Source organism: Hemibagrus wyckioides, linkage group LG16, assembly GCF_019097595.1.
Source record: "Hemibagrus wyckioides isolate EC202008001 linkage group LG16, SWU_Hwy_1.0, whole genome shotgun sequence".
NCBI classification, from domain to species: Eukaryota; Metazoa; Chordata; class Actinopteri; order Siluriformes; family Bagridae; genus Hemibagrus; species Hemibagrus wyckioides.
The window spans coordinates 2,459,929-2,475,395 of NC_080725.1; the positions used below are offsets into that span (position 1 = coordinate 2,459,929).

General features: G+C 37.6%; 1 protein-coding gene across 1 annotated transcript; it reads left to right on the forward strand.

Moving 5' to 3' along the window:
• Nucleotides 1-1,955: 1,955 nt before the first annotated feature.
• On the forward strand, nucleotides 1,956-14,340 carry slc43a2b (solute carrier family 43 member 2b). Its single transcript, XM_058412313.1, has 14 exons — nucleotides 1,956-2,065; nucleotides 2,613-2,832; nucleotides 6,947-7,232; nucleotides 7,314-7,369; nucleotides 7,466-7,542; nucleotides 9,269-9,361; nucleotides 9,617-9,750; nucleotides 9,974-10,170; nucleotides 10,323-10,466; nucleotides 11,068-11,197; nucleotides 12,038-12,170; nucleotides 13,217-13,290; nucleotides 13,408-13,531; nucleotides 13,761-14,340. The coding sequence occupies exons 2-14, from the start codon at nucleotides 2,673-2,675 to the stop codon at nucleotides 13,920-13,922; spliced, it is 1,770 nt and encodes a 589-aa protein (XP_058268296.1). The 5' UTR covers nucleotides 1,956-2,065; nucleotides 2,613-2,672; the 3' UTR covers nucleotides 13,923-14,340.
• Nucleotides 14,341-15,467: the final 1,127 nt, after the last annotated feature.

Below are 15,467 nucleotides of genomic sequence, written 5' to 3' on the forward strand. Positions count from 1 at the left end.
CGGGTCAGGGCTGTTTTGGCAGCAAAAGGGGGACCAACACAATATTAGGCCATAATATTAAGCTTGATTGGTGTATTGCAGCAGATTCTGTGTTGTCATCAAATATTGAATCATAGCAGATTATGCGGTAGCGTCAAATATGAACTCGTTGCCTTATAATGTGGAAAATCAAAATCCTGTCATATCATATGGAGCCTGGGGATTTCCTACTAGCAGGAATCGTTTCTAGAATAATGATCAAGAAGTTGTGCCTTTTTAAAAACCACGTAGGGATGCTAAAAAGTTCTGTAACAAATCTGTAGGCCTAAACAATTAGGTTTGTGAGTGCATATGCGATTGTTGAAGTCTCTGTTTAAGGGCCGTTTAGAGACCTGACGAGTCTGTGCAATTCATCATGTAGGCTTTCCAGAATAAGCTGTTCTTTCAAGGATTAGACCATGTTTGCAAAAACCTTAATGCTCAAATTTGCCGGTAAACCACCTGCAAGAGCGCACGAGCTCCACGACTTACAGCTTTTCTCGTGCCAAACCTAACAGGTCCCCGTTCACTAAGCCAGCACGTGATCTGTTATTTTTTGTACAATTCTGGATCACAGTTTAAGCTTAATTATTATCATTACCATTACAACCCCCGAGACATTGCTAACAATCCTCACGAGGGATGCTCGCCGCCTTCTCGTGCAGTCCATTGTTATTTTGAGTAAAGACCGATGATTAAAGAGCTGGAGATCTGAGGAATAACTTCCGTAATGATTCCGTAATGGTGAAGAATGCAGACTGTAGTTAAGCGCGTGATAAGGATGAGTGATTGTGCTGATCAGGCTGTTCAAGAACTGAACGCTGATTGTGCAACAGGACATCATGTAGAAAGTGTTGTGCAACACGTGAACGACTGGTCGAGACTATCATCATCATCACCATCATCATCATCACCATCATCATCATCTCTTCTCGCGCGCTCAGAGCGCACAAAGCCGTAAAGTAGAAAACTTTACTGACAACATGCCAATTTTTTTCTAAAGGCTGAACTTACACTTTGATCCCAGTGACATTTCCGTCAGCATACAAGAAAAAAAAGCCTACGTGAAAAGCTCTGACTAAGCCCACGTGTGGAGAACAAGCTGTTACGTAAAGCTCTTCTGTTTTTGGGGATTTTTTTTTAACGCACTCAGCATTTCAGTCTTGTTAATCGAGCTGTTTTTCCTCTACTTCAGGAAATGTTTTTGTAGCTTGTTTGGATTTTTTTTTTGCTTATCTGCAGTCTTGCAATATTATACTGCATATAGCCTGTTTCCACAACCACTGAACTACTATTTCATAGCCAAAGTCTATGTGAGAAGCAGCCCATAAATTAGAAACTTAATATGATTATTGTTGTTATTATTTAGCACATTGAGGTGATTATATTAAAATAAGTTTATTGCCTTTTTTAAGATGTCGATCTTTTCACATGAAATATAATACAAAAGTGGACTAATAAATAATAATAATAATAATAATAATAATAATAATAATAATAATAAAAAATATATATATATATATATATATATATTTATTATTATTATTATTATTATTATTATTATTATTAATATATTATATATATATATATATATATATATATATATATATATATATATATATATATATATATATATATATATATACATATAAATTAATTAATACATTACAGTCTGGTTGTCGAGCCATGCAACACATTTCTTTTTTTTTTTAAAAAAAAGAAATAAAATAATAAGAAACTATTACTTTTTCAAATCTCGAATATGTATCTATTTATTTTTAATATTACAATATTTCAATATTAAAAATATATAATATATATTTTCTCACACTACTGTAGGCTGTATGAGTGCATGTGTTACCTGTTAACGTTTAATCAGTGTATTTCCTAACTCACCACTGATTGGCTGACAGACTCCACGGTTAGCCAATCAGAATCTCCTGGTGGTTTTAGGCTTGGGCTCCTATAAAATGGGGCGATTGCCCAGCTGGAATTTCTCGAGTGACGAGAGAGCAAGAGAGGGAGAGCTTCGACCTGTTGCTTTTAGGTAGGCTTTGAGACCATAAGTTAAATACTAAAAAGAAACATAAGCTGCATTTAGAGAGTGTAATTTTATATTAAGCATGGATGCATTCAACTTTTTGTATCTGTTATTGGCTCTAATTCTGATATAATGTAAAAACATCTAGGAAATATATGATAGATTTAAGAAGGTAATATTTAAGTCCAGTGTTTAAATGTTTTAGTGGTTTGTAATTGCAGTAATTCAATAACCGCATTTATATCGCTCAGTAGTATTACTCAGATGTGTGAGATGTGTGTTACAGAGCTGGCTGTGCAAAGTGCATAAGTCTTTATCAAAGACCCAAAAATCTGCTCCACCATAATGAACAAAAGGAAGTTTCCAGAACTTTCAGTTCCTTATATAAATATTCTAAAAGCCATAATGCCTCTGAAGACGAAAGATGACTTACAAGGCTATTTTAGAAGGGAAAGAAATGTCTGATCGCTGTATTTTGTTGTAACACTTTCCCCGAAACATATCTAATTCGGTGTCATCAGTTTTATAAATGATTGTCAATTCTCTCTTTCAGTTACAGATCTGAGCTGGTGCATGTACATCTGTCCTCTCCTAGACCTCTCTCTTGTTCACTATGGCTCCTACATTGTCCACGGCGTTTGCTCGCCGCTGGTGGATGGCAGTGACGGCCATCATTGAGAACCTGCTTTTCTCTGCTGTGCTGCTCGGCTGGGGCTCCCTTCTCATTATGCTCAAATCTGAAGGCTTCTACTCCTATCTGTGCACAGAACACAGTAAGAAACTCAAATTCATTCCTCAGACCGAGTTTGTATGTAACAGGAATTGTTGAGTTCATCATATTTTGGTAGTGGAGATTTTGTGATCATGTTCTGTGTCTGTGATCGGGCTTATATTGTGCTGTAAATCAACACTTACTATCTTGCATTTAAAAAGCGTGGAATGCACTGTGCTACAACAGTGCTAAAAGCCATTTATCAGCTCATCAGCTGTAAACAAGCCGTAAAAGCCCTTTGTTCTCTCCTTCACTATGGATGAAGAAAGGGTTCATCCCCCATTAGCCAGTCCACTGGAGATTCGTAATCAGTAAATCGTCTCTGTGTTTAGAATGCTCTATAGAGTTTTTGGGACAAGGAGAGATTCAGTTACCTAACCAGTTCAGCCACAAATTGAGAGGCTGCAAAATGTATAGAGCCTCAAATGATAACCTAGCTCTTTGCACATTGTTGTCTTTCAACTTTTTTTAAAAACATTCATTTATTTTTGTGCGGCAGTATCAGATTGTGTCTTATTGATTGTGTCTTGACTGATTAATTGATTTAAGCATTGACCTGATGGCTCAGTAGGATCTAAAGATTGCACCTGAACACATCTTCTTCCTGGAATTTGCTTTGGTTTCCCTGAATTTGAATTTGAATCAGTGTGAAACTAGAACCTGATAAATCACAAAGGTCATGCTGATGACCAAGAAAGAGCACAAAAGATAATGCTTATGAATAGAAACCGTAGGAGACTTTATTTGGGAGTGTTCCCACTATAGCTACAGAGACCTGCCCAACATTATCTCTATTAATTGCTTGAAAACATTTGGTACACTTTAAAGAGCATTTTCTTTTTACTCTCTAGTAATTCTCTATTGATTTAAGTCTGTATTGGGACCGGATGCGCTTATGAAATGTCATGGACATATTTAGAGCTTTAATCATTCAATATTCGCCTCAATTTGTAATAGTCACGCTCACTTGAAGATAAAGAACCAGCAACAAGTTTTATTAAGAATTGATCAGATGAATCAATCAACTCAGTTTGATTTCATTCATTAAAAGATCTTAAAGCCAATGTATAACATTTAAAATCAAAGAAACATTAAAATATACGACTTTCATGCTTTCATACATGATGAAACTTGTGACCAAGCATGGGTGGAACCAGATGGTCTAATAAACATTTTCTTCTGCATTGAAGTATGATAAAAGCTCTCATATGGTGCCAAAGTTCCAGTATTGCACATAGTATACAGCTCCCTCAGCAAAAAAGAATGATACAAGCCTTTGCCCTCGTCTTGAATATATCTGAGGGCGAAGTGGCCTCATGAACCATCTGTTCCTGATTTTATCAGATCTGGCCAGCACAGTATACTGGCAGTAAATAGGAAAGGACAGTTCTCACTTTAGTTACCTTGCCTTTTTTTTTTGTTTTGCAACTGATTTACCATTTACTAAATTCTGAGCCTTGCTAAGAGTAAGAGTTTAAGAGTTAATCTTAAACACTTCTGTTGAAATCCCTTTGATCATTATGAATATTTAGATGTCAAAAGTACATTAAATGGAAATCTCTACAACATGTTTCTCATGAACAAGTTGTAATTTTCAAGTAGGTAAAAATATTATTGACCTTGTTTGAAGTACCCCCCCCCCTCCCAAAGACCAACAGTTCAGTGAATTTTAATAGAATGCTTGATTAAAGAAACTGAAAAGGTAACTGAAACATGACATAACTGATTGTCTTTACTATGGGCATGTCTTTTGCTGTTAGATAAAAGCAGTAGATGAACCTTTCCATTCAGATTAAATTGTGTTGAACCTTATGTTAATGCCATTATTGAGGTACGCTACATAAAGTATAACCATTTTATGGATTTGCTGCATGTGGCAAAATTCTGCCAATAGGAAAATACTGGGTTTAAGTCTCTTATTTTATAAATTCTAGTTTAATCCTTGTGTAAAAAATGTAAACTTTTTTTACTTGGAAAATATGATCCTATGCTAAACTTTCAAACTGATGCTTACCATCCGGAGAGTCTCGGGTATCTCGACACATGAGGAATGTAGCTATTACTGCACTATGCTCAGTTCTAAACAATTTATGGCCCCTGACTGGGTTCCAACACAGCAATGCAGATCAATAAAGTGGTTAAGACCAGAGGGTGATGTTTCCTCAAGCGTGCTGCTCAGTTACATGGACATTTAAGTGTACCTGAGCATGTCATGGTTAAAAAAATGACCGACTTCTCCAAAGTGTGTGCAGGGTTTTCACAGCACATGTGCATCTTTTCCATGTCTAGCAACACTCAGCGGATCCTTGGTAAAGTGTGTAAATGTTTTCGAAGCCAAACGAAACTAGATTTTTGTCAGATTTAAAACAGACCTGAAAACAACAAAGTTGTAACAAAACTAAAATGTTTCCTACTATGTGTTAAAAAATTCCAGTAATACAGCTCAGCCACTGCAGAGAATCAGCTAGCATTCTTCATTTTACACACACACACACACACACACACACACACACATATGCTGAATTTAATGGCTAGGCTTATTTATATCTTTTAATTGAGGGATTTGTTTCCTTTCAAGTCAGCATGTGTGTAATGCCGAAATAAATATGTTAAATGATTTACACTTTGCAGAATCAATTTTATGCAGTTATTCAGTTTTTATTAGTAAATCTACATAGTCATTTTCGCCCCCCAGATGATTTACAAATAAATGTAAATAATGAGACCAATCGCAAATGTTTTTAACTGGTTCACGAGGTTTTGACCTCCGTTACTCATTTTAATATTCAAAGCTCTTTTTAATCTTCTTAGATGTCTCTCGCGGTCACTTTTTAGGTCATGTTTACATACCTTACTTTCAACTGAGCCCACCAGCATTAACACTAAGGCACAGGGCATCATATATTAACAGCTTTTCTGTAGCCATAAGTAGTGTTCTGTTGGCTTTAGTGCTATTCCTAAGAGCTAACACGTTTTTCTGTGTCAGCTCACTCTGAGGCCTTCTGCTGAATGAAGTAAGAAGGGGTAGTTCCAGTTACAGGCGGATTGATTATGTAAGAGGCCCAGAGTGCAACAATAAACTCTTCCAGCAGTGTGCAATAAAAGAACAGCAAATTGGTGCTTTCCTCCTGACTATCGCAGTCTTATCTCAGTTTTTTTTACCCTGAAATCTCCATGCTGATCAGTACTTTATGTCTGGCACAAGGTCATAATGCTAGGCAGTTTTGCTCTGATTCTACATTTTAGTATTGGTCACATAACATAGCTTAATTAGTTTTTGTTATAATGATGGCCTTAGGATACAATAAAATCATATTTGATAGTCATAAATGCTGATGTACTACACCAAATGACAGTATGAATAGACAATAAATCAGAGATAAGTGTGTAATGTACAGCATAACATTTCTGTCACATTGCTGTGCTCTCTAGTTAAATTCAAGCTGAGTCGGTGCAGTGCTGTATGAACTCTGTGCTCATTCCTAACTCTGCTGCACATATATTAGGTGAAGAATGCTTGCACATTTTTTCCAAGAACAGCTATGCAGTTCCCAGATCAGCACGTGAGGCAGTGTGATAGCACAGCTAGCTATAAACAACTAAATCTTATCTTAGCTCAGACCTTTGTTTCACCCATGACACATGTGCTCCATTAATTCCAACCGTGCAGAAGGAATCTGTTAATCTCTCATTCCCTCTTGTAGTCTTCTTACATTTGCATTCGACAGAGGAAACTATCAGCTGATTATAAAGATGTTTTTGTGATGATTGTAGTTGTTGAAACAGGCATTTAGTGGAAATTGTTTCCTGAACATCATAAACATGAATATGAAGTTAATTTTCCATTTAAAAAGCGTTTTAGAAATGTATATTTAATGTGTATATTTATTCATTTGATATTTAATAAATCTAGGAAACACTAAACTGTTAAACTGATATCTCACACTGATAACTCAATTACTCCGTTATACATTATATCACGTTCCTGGTCACAATATATCCCATTTTATTTCAGATGTATTCTTCTGCTATAGAGATTATCTTGAATGCTACTGCTTTTGGTGATGAAATGAATTTGCTGAACAATCTTGTGCTTGTTCCTGTACCTTTTCAAGGTAACAGTTCTACTTTGAACATCTCCATAAAAGCGGTCGTTCCACCAGCAGCGGTTGAGGAAGACTACCAGTATGAGGAGTTTCCACCTGGTGATGGGGTAGAGATAGTTCCTCTGAAGCCAGTGGATGAGCCTCTGCATTTGAATGGATGGCTGATCTGTAAAGAACAGGATGAGATGCTAAACCTTGCCTTCACCGTGGGCTCATTCCTCCTCAGTGCCATCGCTCTTCCTCTTGGCATCGTCATGGACAAATACGGGCCACGCAAACTCCGCCTGACCGGCAGGTTAGACCCGTGTATTGGTCTTTGATTTTACATTTAGAGCTGCAAATGATCTTCTTCTGATTGTCGTTCTTCCTATTTCAGTGCCTGCTTCGGCCTGTCCTGCCTGCTAATCGCCTATGGAGCCAGCAACCCCAAGGGTATAACTATTGCTAATCTGTCCATCATCAGAGCAATAATTAGATATGTTGTTACGGGTGAAGTAAACTGACAAAAGCTGTGTGTTTTTCTTCCAGAACTTTCCGTACTCATCTTTATTGCGTTGATTTTTAACGGCTTTGGAGGAATGTGCATGACCTTCACTTCCCTCACAGTAAGTGTGGTTTACTCTCATGGTCTCTGTGTTGGTGTGCCGTTCATTCTATTCTTTTTCATTATATTTCTTTTATGTTGTACACTTCCTTTACAGCTCTATATCATTGTTTTCTGCCCTGTTTCTCTTCTCTGGCCACTTGAATATGTACTCAAGTTTCCCTATCATGAAGCTTTTTTTTTCAAATTTTGTTTCTCACCATAAAATAGGATGTTACCAGAGGCTCTGGGGTGATGAATCGAGGGTCAAAAGAATGAGAGACTTGTTTTTCTGTTTTCTAGCAACAAACCCTTTATCTTCCTTGCTCGCTGTCTCTCTCTCTCTCTCTCTCTCACTCTATTTGTGTACAGTTGGTTAATTATTAGACCCTTCTCCCGTTCTTACTTCTCTTTCTCGTTCCTGTTGACTGGGTTTAGCTGAGGCGTGAGCTGTCCTGTGTTAATTCCTGATTGAGCAGTAGAGCACTGACCTGGCAACAAAACCCGAGGTCATCACCAGCTCCAGGAATGTTGTGCTCCAGTTGTGCAACCTTAATGGCTTCTTGAACATTAAGAGCATTTTTCCATTACCAAGCAACCTTCTCAGAGCAGTGAGAACATATTCTGTTTGGAAGGGTCATTTTTATGGTTGCAGAGGATAATGGTACTGAGAAGAAAGTATTCAGGACACCAAAATACTGAAACCTGTGCAATGGTAATGTACTAGCATTATCAACCTGCTGCTGACAGACTCCTCATGTAGAACATATACAGATGGCAACCCTGTGTAACTATGCATTTGTGGGGTAATGCAGTAATACGTAGAAATATACTCACAGCTGGTGTAACAGTAATCATTAATTTTGAGTTCTGATATTTATTAGCTTGACTGGTCACTTGAATAGGTTTAACCTGTACCTCAATTGCTCAATATCAAGTAAGCAAATAACTGACCTAATATGTTCTGCCAGTTGCAACAGCCATTGCTAAAAAATTATCACTGTAAACCAGATTACAATTATGCAGAGGCCCAATATCTAATGTCCTTTGACCCATGAAAGCTCAACAGTGTAATGATACAAGGAGTTGCACTATGATCGGCAAGTACTTGTCAAAGACCAATCACTGTCTATAAATCGAGTTAGCTACTTTCTTTAATTCTTCTATATCTGTTCATGCTTTTAATTTCTATGTAAGCTTTATTCTAGCAATTAATTTGTAAACAGACTTTTAAATGTCACACGTTTTAAGTTGGATTTTGGTGTTAGTAGGTTTTCTAATTAGCCTAGCTCCAGTATTGATTTACAGGATTGAATTTTTCCTATCATGGTGTCAGTATCAATATATCATGAGTCTTAAGACATTAGACGAATGACCGCACACTGCTCCAATTAAAGAAACAAAGAAAAAAGAACAAGACAGAATGAAGTGAAAAGAGAGGGAAATGTGTAAGCATACACTGTTGCTCTGATTCTCCATCATCATTGTCCATCATCATCATCATCATCTCAGGCACTTAATCTACAGTTCCAGACTAAAAAAATCCCAGTAGTTTTAGCCCATACTTACCACACTCAGCCAAGTGGTTCAGACAGCCCAGAACTGTTCCGGGATCAGTTTTCCATTGCTCCTACACAGTGAGCCACACAGAGTGCTAGCGTTAAGAGTATTAGGGGCAGCAAAAAGAATTTAAACTCATAGTGAATAGATAAAAATAAATAGTTTTTGTCTTTTGCTTGTCTTTTCAGCTACCCAACATGTTTGGCGACCTGCGTTCCACCTTTATTTCACTCATGATTGGCTCCTATGCATCATCAGCTGTCACTTTTCCTGGAGTTAAGGTCTGTGAACAGATTACAAACAAACGACATTCATTTATCATGAAATTCTAGATAACAATGATATTTAGTCACTACTGGGATTTCTGTACAGTTCCAATACATTTACATTTCTGGCATATGCCCTTACCCAGAGCAACTTAGAATTTATCTCATTTTACACAACCGAGGGTTAAGGGCCTTGCTCAAGGGCCCAGCAGAAATGAAACATTTAGCCAATATCAAGGTTTCAGTGTGTTTTATTATGTCTCCATGCAGGTGATCTATGACCTGGGAGTGAACTTCATCACTATCCTGGTAATATGGGCAGTGTGTGCTGGCCTCGTCTTCCTCAACTGTTTCCTCAACTGGCCTCTCGAAGCCTTCCCTGGTCCCGAAGACATGGACTACACGTAAGACAAAGAACATGGGCATGAGCATGCACACGTTTGTGTTAAACATATTAGCATAATGTTTCCTAATATGGTAGCACAATTCCTAATATGAGTTGTGGAGTGTTACTGTAAAAATGTGACAAAAAATGTCAGACTTTTGGTTTATGTGAATGTCAAGTGGAAAAAATGGTATGTTGCACAGCCATGTTTCTTACCTGTGATTTTCTGGTTTTCTCTCCAGTGTGAAAATCAAGTTTAGCTGGTTGGGTTTCGACCACAAGATCACTGGAAAGGAATTTTATAAGCAGGTGACAACAGTGGGCAAACGATTAAGCACAAACAACTCTCCCACGCAGAAGGAGCTGACCAACAGTGAAGGCCACAAGCTCTGCCTCTCCACCATGGACCTAGAGGTCCAGTGTGAGCCTAAAGAGGAATGTAAGTCTCAATGAGTTTGTGTTTTGTTTCATCAGCTAGTAGTCAAGGGTGAAGAAATTAATTTTACACAGTCTAGAAGAATATGGAACAATAGAGTAGAAATACCGTATGTAATTGTGATGATTAAATTGTGTTGTTGTTCTTGGCGGCAGCTCAGTCCTTCATGAAGTCCATCTTCAGCCCTCTGTTCCTGCTCAGCTTGGTTACAATGTGTGTCACTCAGCTTCGTCTCATCTTCTACATGGGAGCAATGAATAGCATCTTGGAGTCTATGAGCGATGGAGACCTCGATACAGGTACAAGAAGGATAAATGGAGAGATGTTTGAAGGTTTTCTCCCCCTCTGTGTAGGAATTATTGAAGATGGTGACAGTGGGTCATAAGCCTTGACTGTTTTCACGATATTTAGTACTGCAAAAGTATTTCCTAATTCTTCCAATGGCAATGACTTCTTTTTTTCTGTTCCACTTCCTCTTAAATTCATCATACTTCTTGGACTGTTATTGCAGTTGAGAGAATGGAGTTGGGTAAGAAATTTGTGTTTGTATGTAGGCATGGGTGAAATGGTATGATTGTGTCAGGAGTAGCATCAGTACTTCAACATATTGTACTGTACTCTAGTGTTATATTTTTTGCCATATCACCCACACCTATTTATAAGCTAGCCTAAGTCACAGAAAATTCAGCCGCTTTCCTGACACTGCAATTAACCTTCACCCATGCAGGTTAGACAAAAACACTCCTGGCTGTCCTGCTTTTCATGACCCTGGAACCTAAACCCATTATTGCAAACCTTGCCTCATTCATTAACCACATTAGTTACTGACTGACCTTTGATTATTAATTATATACAGTACACTGATAAATATTACCCTTTTTTTCCTCTCTCTACTCACAGTGAGTCTGTACACCTCTATTTTCGGCGTGATGCAACTGCTGTGCCTCTTGACCACTCCGGTCATTGGTCAGATCATGGACTGGAAGTTGAAGGAATGTGAAGATGAGACTGACATTAAAAATGCTATCAAGTGAGCACCAGACATCAATTTACTAGAATTTTGTTCAAATACATCACTGTACACCGATCAGACATAACATGACCACCGGCCTAATATTGTGTTGATCCCCCTTTTGCTGCTAAAACAGCCCTGGCCTTTCGAGGCATGGACTCCACTAGATCCCTGAAGTGTGCTGGTTGTATTTGGAACCAAGATGTTAGCAGCAGATACTTTAAGTCCTGTAAGTTGTGAGGTGGGGCCTCCATGGACCTCCATGCTTACAGGATTTAAAGGATATTTTTGATAGATACTATCCAATGCAGACTGGGAACACCCCACAAGAGCTGTAGTTTTGGAGATGTTCTGATCCAGTGGTCTAGCCATCACAATTTGGTCCTTCATCAAACTCGCTCAAATCCTTACACTTGTCCATTTTTCCTGCTTCTAACATCAACTTTGAGGACAAAATGTTGACTTGCTGCCTAATATATCCCACCCACTAACAGGTGCCATGATGAGGAGATACTCAGTCTTATTCACTTCACCTCTCACTGCTCACAGTGTTATGCCTGATCGGTGTATTGTATTAATACTTAACATACATAGTATTAATATATACCATATGAATGTCAGCTTTTATGTATAATGTGCTATTGGAAAATCTCTGTGGCTGTGTAGATTGGTAGCATGTACGTGATTGATTATTTTTTTAGCTGATATGTAATGGCTTCAGTAATCTTGTAAAGAAAGTCAACAATAGATGTCAGGCCATATTAACACTAGCCGCTTAAAACATATATAAAAAAGTGTCTAGTGAGAAAATGTAGTCAATGCTTTCTGAATGACATTTTCTTTTGCATTATTTCTCAGAGATCAGTCACAACCCAAGAGAAGGGACCGAAAAATCCAAAAGATTACTAATGCCATACGAGCTTTCGCCTTAACTAACACCATCCTTGTTGGTTTTGGCATCACCTGTCTTATCCCTAACCTCCAACTGCAGGTACGTGAATGCAAACATTTCTGTTCCCAGATGTGAAACACTGTTTTTAGATGACTTGCCCATATTTGAACACTGGCATAAATCAGGTGGATGTAAGCACAAGCTTAACCTTTATTAAAGATTATATTTAATCCTTATTTCAGATTATCCAAATGGGCAGACAGAAATGTGAAAAAAAAAAAAAAAAAACACAAGTAGAGGACCCAGATGCAGAGAAACCTGAGCAAACCCTAGAAATAATGCTTAAGAGTTCCTTTTTAAAAAGACAAAATAACTGAATGAGTTGCTTAAATATACAGACTTGATTAGGAATAAACAGGAAACGTGTGAAATGTGTATTATCACCAAGTTATCTACATTTTTGCCAACTTTTCCTATGTCTAGTAAACCATCCTGTAGTAAATTAATTAATAGCCTGTAATCAGAGTCTATAATTTCTGTATTTTGTCTCCTCCTAGAGGACAAAGTGGCCAAATGCATTAGAAATGAGTACAGTAATAAAATTAATTATTAACTCACCTATATACATATTCTGAGGATTTGAAATGAAAACTTTATTAGGGTCGAGTTCACCTAAAGCTTAACTAGTCCAGTGCAGTACATATGTAATGAAATCTTAGTTGTGAAAATGACCATTTAAGCAAAAAAAAAAAAAGTAACAGGTGACAAGAATTATAAAGAGGTCAACAGATATACAATTCCTGGAAGACAGGTTACGGATGTCTTAGCTGAAACAGCTATCTTTAATATTTGATGATCCAGTTTTGCCATGATTGTGGCGCTTATGATGATATAACAAACACATAATTTGTAGATGTAGTCTGCTGACTGTTTTATAGCTATAGTGTGTGCCAAATTCATGCAGCTGATCAGGACTTAAGGATTGCACACGCCGGGCTTTGTGATAATGTGTAATGGAATGCCATTGCTCATAGGATTAAGCAATAAAATATAAAGATTTGTTCATTATCACCCTTATTCACATAGCTACATAGAAAGATTAGGTGATTTAAACTCGGACCTTAACCAGCATTCTCTCCCACCAGATGCTGTCTTTTGTTCTGCATACCATTGTCAGAGGTTTCATCCACTCAGCTATTGGAGGACTTTATGCGGCGGTGTAAGTTTGCTGCTTTTAAGTCAACCTTTTTTAGCGCCAGCTGCCAGTGTAGCTTGTAATGTAAGAATTAACCATTCTTATGCACGTGCATGTTTGTTTTTGTTTTTTTCTTTACAGCTACCCATCGTCTCAGTTCGGAACGCTGACGGGGATGCAGTCTCTGATTAGTGCCCTTTTTGCTCTGCTCCAGCAACCTCTTTTTATGGCCATGATGGGACCACTGGAGGGAAATCCACTATGGGTATGAACACATACTGTACACTCTCAGAAAGAGCTGAACCGGTTAATAAAGTAAGAGTAGGAATGTGCAGCGATGCAGTGGAGTGGTGAGATCTCAGATCTCTAACATTTGTCACTACATACAGTATTCACACACCTACAAGGTCAATATCACACTAAGTGTGCAGTAAACGTTTTGGTCAAGAATTTGCTAAATCCCTTCTTCTTTCTCTCATTTGTATCTCTTCCAGGTGGATGTGGGTCTCTTTGCCCTCAGCATGCTTGGTTTCCTGTTGCCTCTGTACCTTCTGTGTTACCGGAAAAGCCTTCACAAAAAGAGAAAAGAGAAAGAAAACGATGCCAAGATCTACATCAAAATCAATGGCAGTGACAAGACTGAGGCTTTTGTCTAGACCAAGGCAAGACTCAGAAACTGAAGCGAGGATATATACAGAGACCGAGGATGTGTGTCGTTTTTATTATGACACACATTTACATACACTCTTGCACAGAGGTTCAGTGAACTGAAAATGCTGTCTGTATCATCGATGTGAACGCTGATGACAAAAAAAAAACAATTTGAAAGACATGTAAAGAAGTGGAATTAGTGAAAAGTTGTGTGTTCAACTGTATATTTTTCTATCGTTCCTGTGTCAGATATGTGGAGAAAAAAACCCCATTTGCACATTCATGTTCTGCTGCCAAACTCTTGGTGCCTTACCAATGCGCTTTGCAAGAAAACAGCAATGAGATTGGTAATGAGAATTCTAACTAATGAGAATTTTATATTTGTATGAGTTATTAAGGATGCATTAAACAAGCTGGTCCATATGAGTTGGCTGAATGAATTATAAATAATATTACCTACATTTCTGTGCCACTTCCATTAAGAGCTTTATTCATAACGGCAAAGATCAATCTAGAAGTACATCCTGAACTCAGTAAGTGCCTTCTATCTAGTGTGGATGGATGGGCTTAAAATCCTGGCCTGTGTCACTCCCTAGAGGTAAAAGATGGAAATGCTAAGCTGCAAACCCGAGTACTGTACTGTGCTTGTTTGATGTACAACATCTCACAGAGGCAGTATTTGCCACAAAGCCACATATTTCTGCCTGGTTGTAGAGATTAGTAACTTCAGAGGTGCTATGGAAACTATACCTGTCAGGGGTCTTATTTATTTGCAGTAAAGCATCCATTAGATATATAGGACTACATTAAAAAATAATACAATACAGAGAAGTGTAAACCATGCACATAGTTGCTTATACATTTTTAGGTGGAAAACCTCACTAAGGCATTAAGTCTTATTCATATACTGTAGGTTACTATACATTCACACATTAGCATACTGTAAGCACATAAAGGTGGCTTTACTCATGCACAGTTTGTGACTGAAGTGAATGTTTGCTACGTTGTGCCACCTTTTATTGGGAACTACAGCACTTTTATTTTATACATATCTTTCAAATCTGCACATTCCCTACATCCGTTCCTTCAGAATTGTTGAAATTCTGTTTCTGTAGTTTCTTTTGTCTGACGAGGTTCATAAAAAGCCTTAAAATTCAAGCACAAACATATGAGAGATGTTTATGCTATTTAAAATGTGATAAAAGTGCAATGTTGAAATGCTCTGAACTGTGTATTTATTTGCTTTATTTCTTAATTCTAAGCATTATACCTAAGAAACACTCTTCCAAGTTTGATAACCAGCCAGCTACAGTAACTATTTCCTGTTTTATTTTTATTTTGTTATTTGAGTTATTAATATTGAGGAATAACTAAATAAAATGGCTTTTCTCATTGCTTATTTTGCCTTTACTTCATTTAATGTAATTCTCTGTAAACTTCAGATTACAATTTTCAATGCACACCGATCAGGCATAACATTATGAGCAGTGCCAGGTGAAGTGAATAAGACTGATGATCTCCTCATCATGGCACCTGTTAGTGGGTGGGAT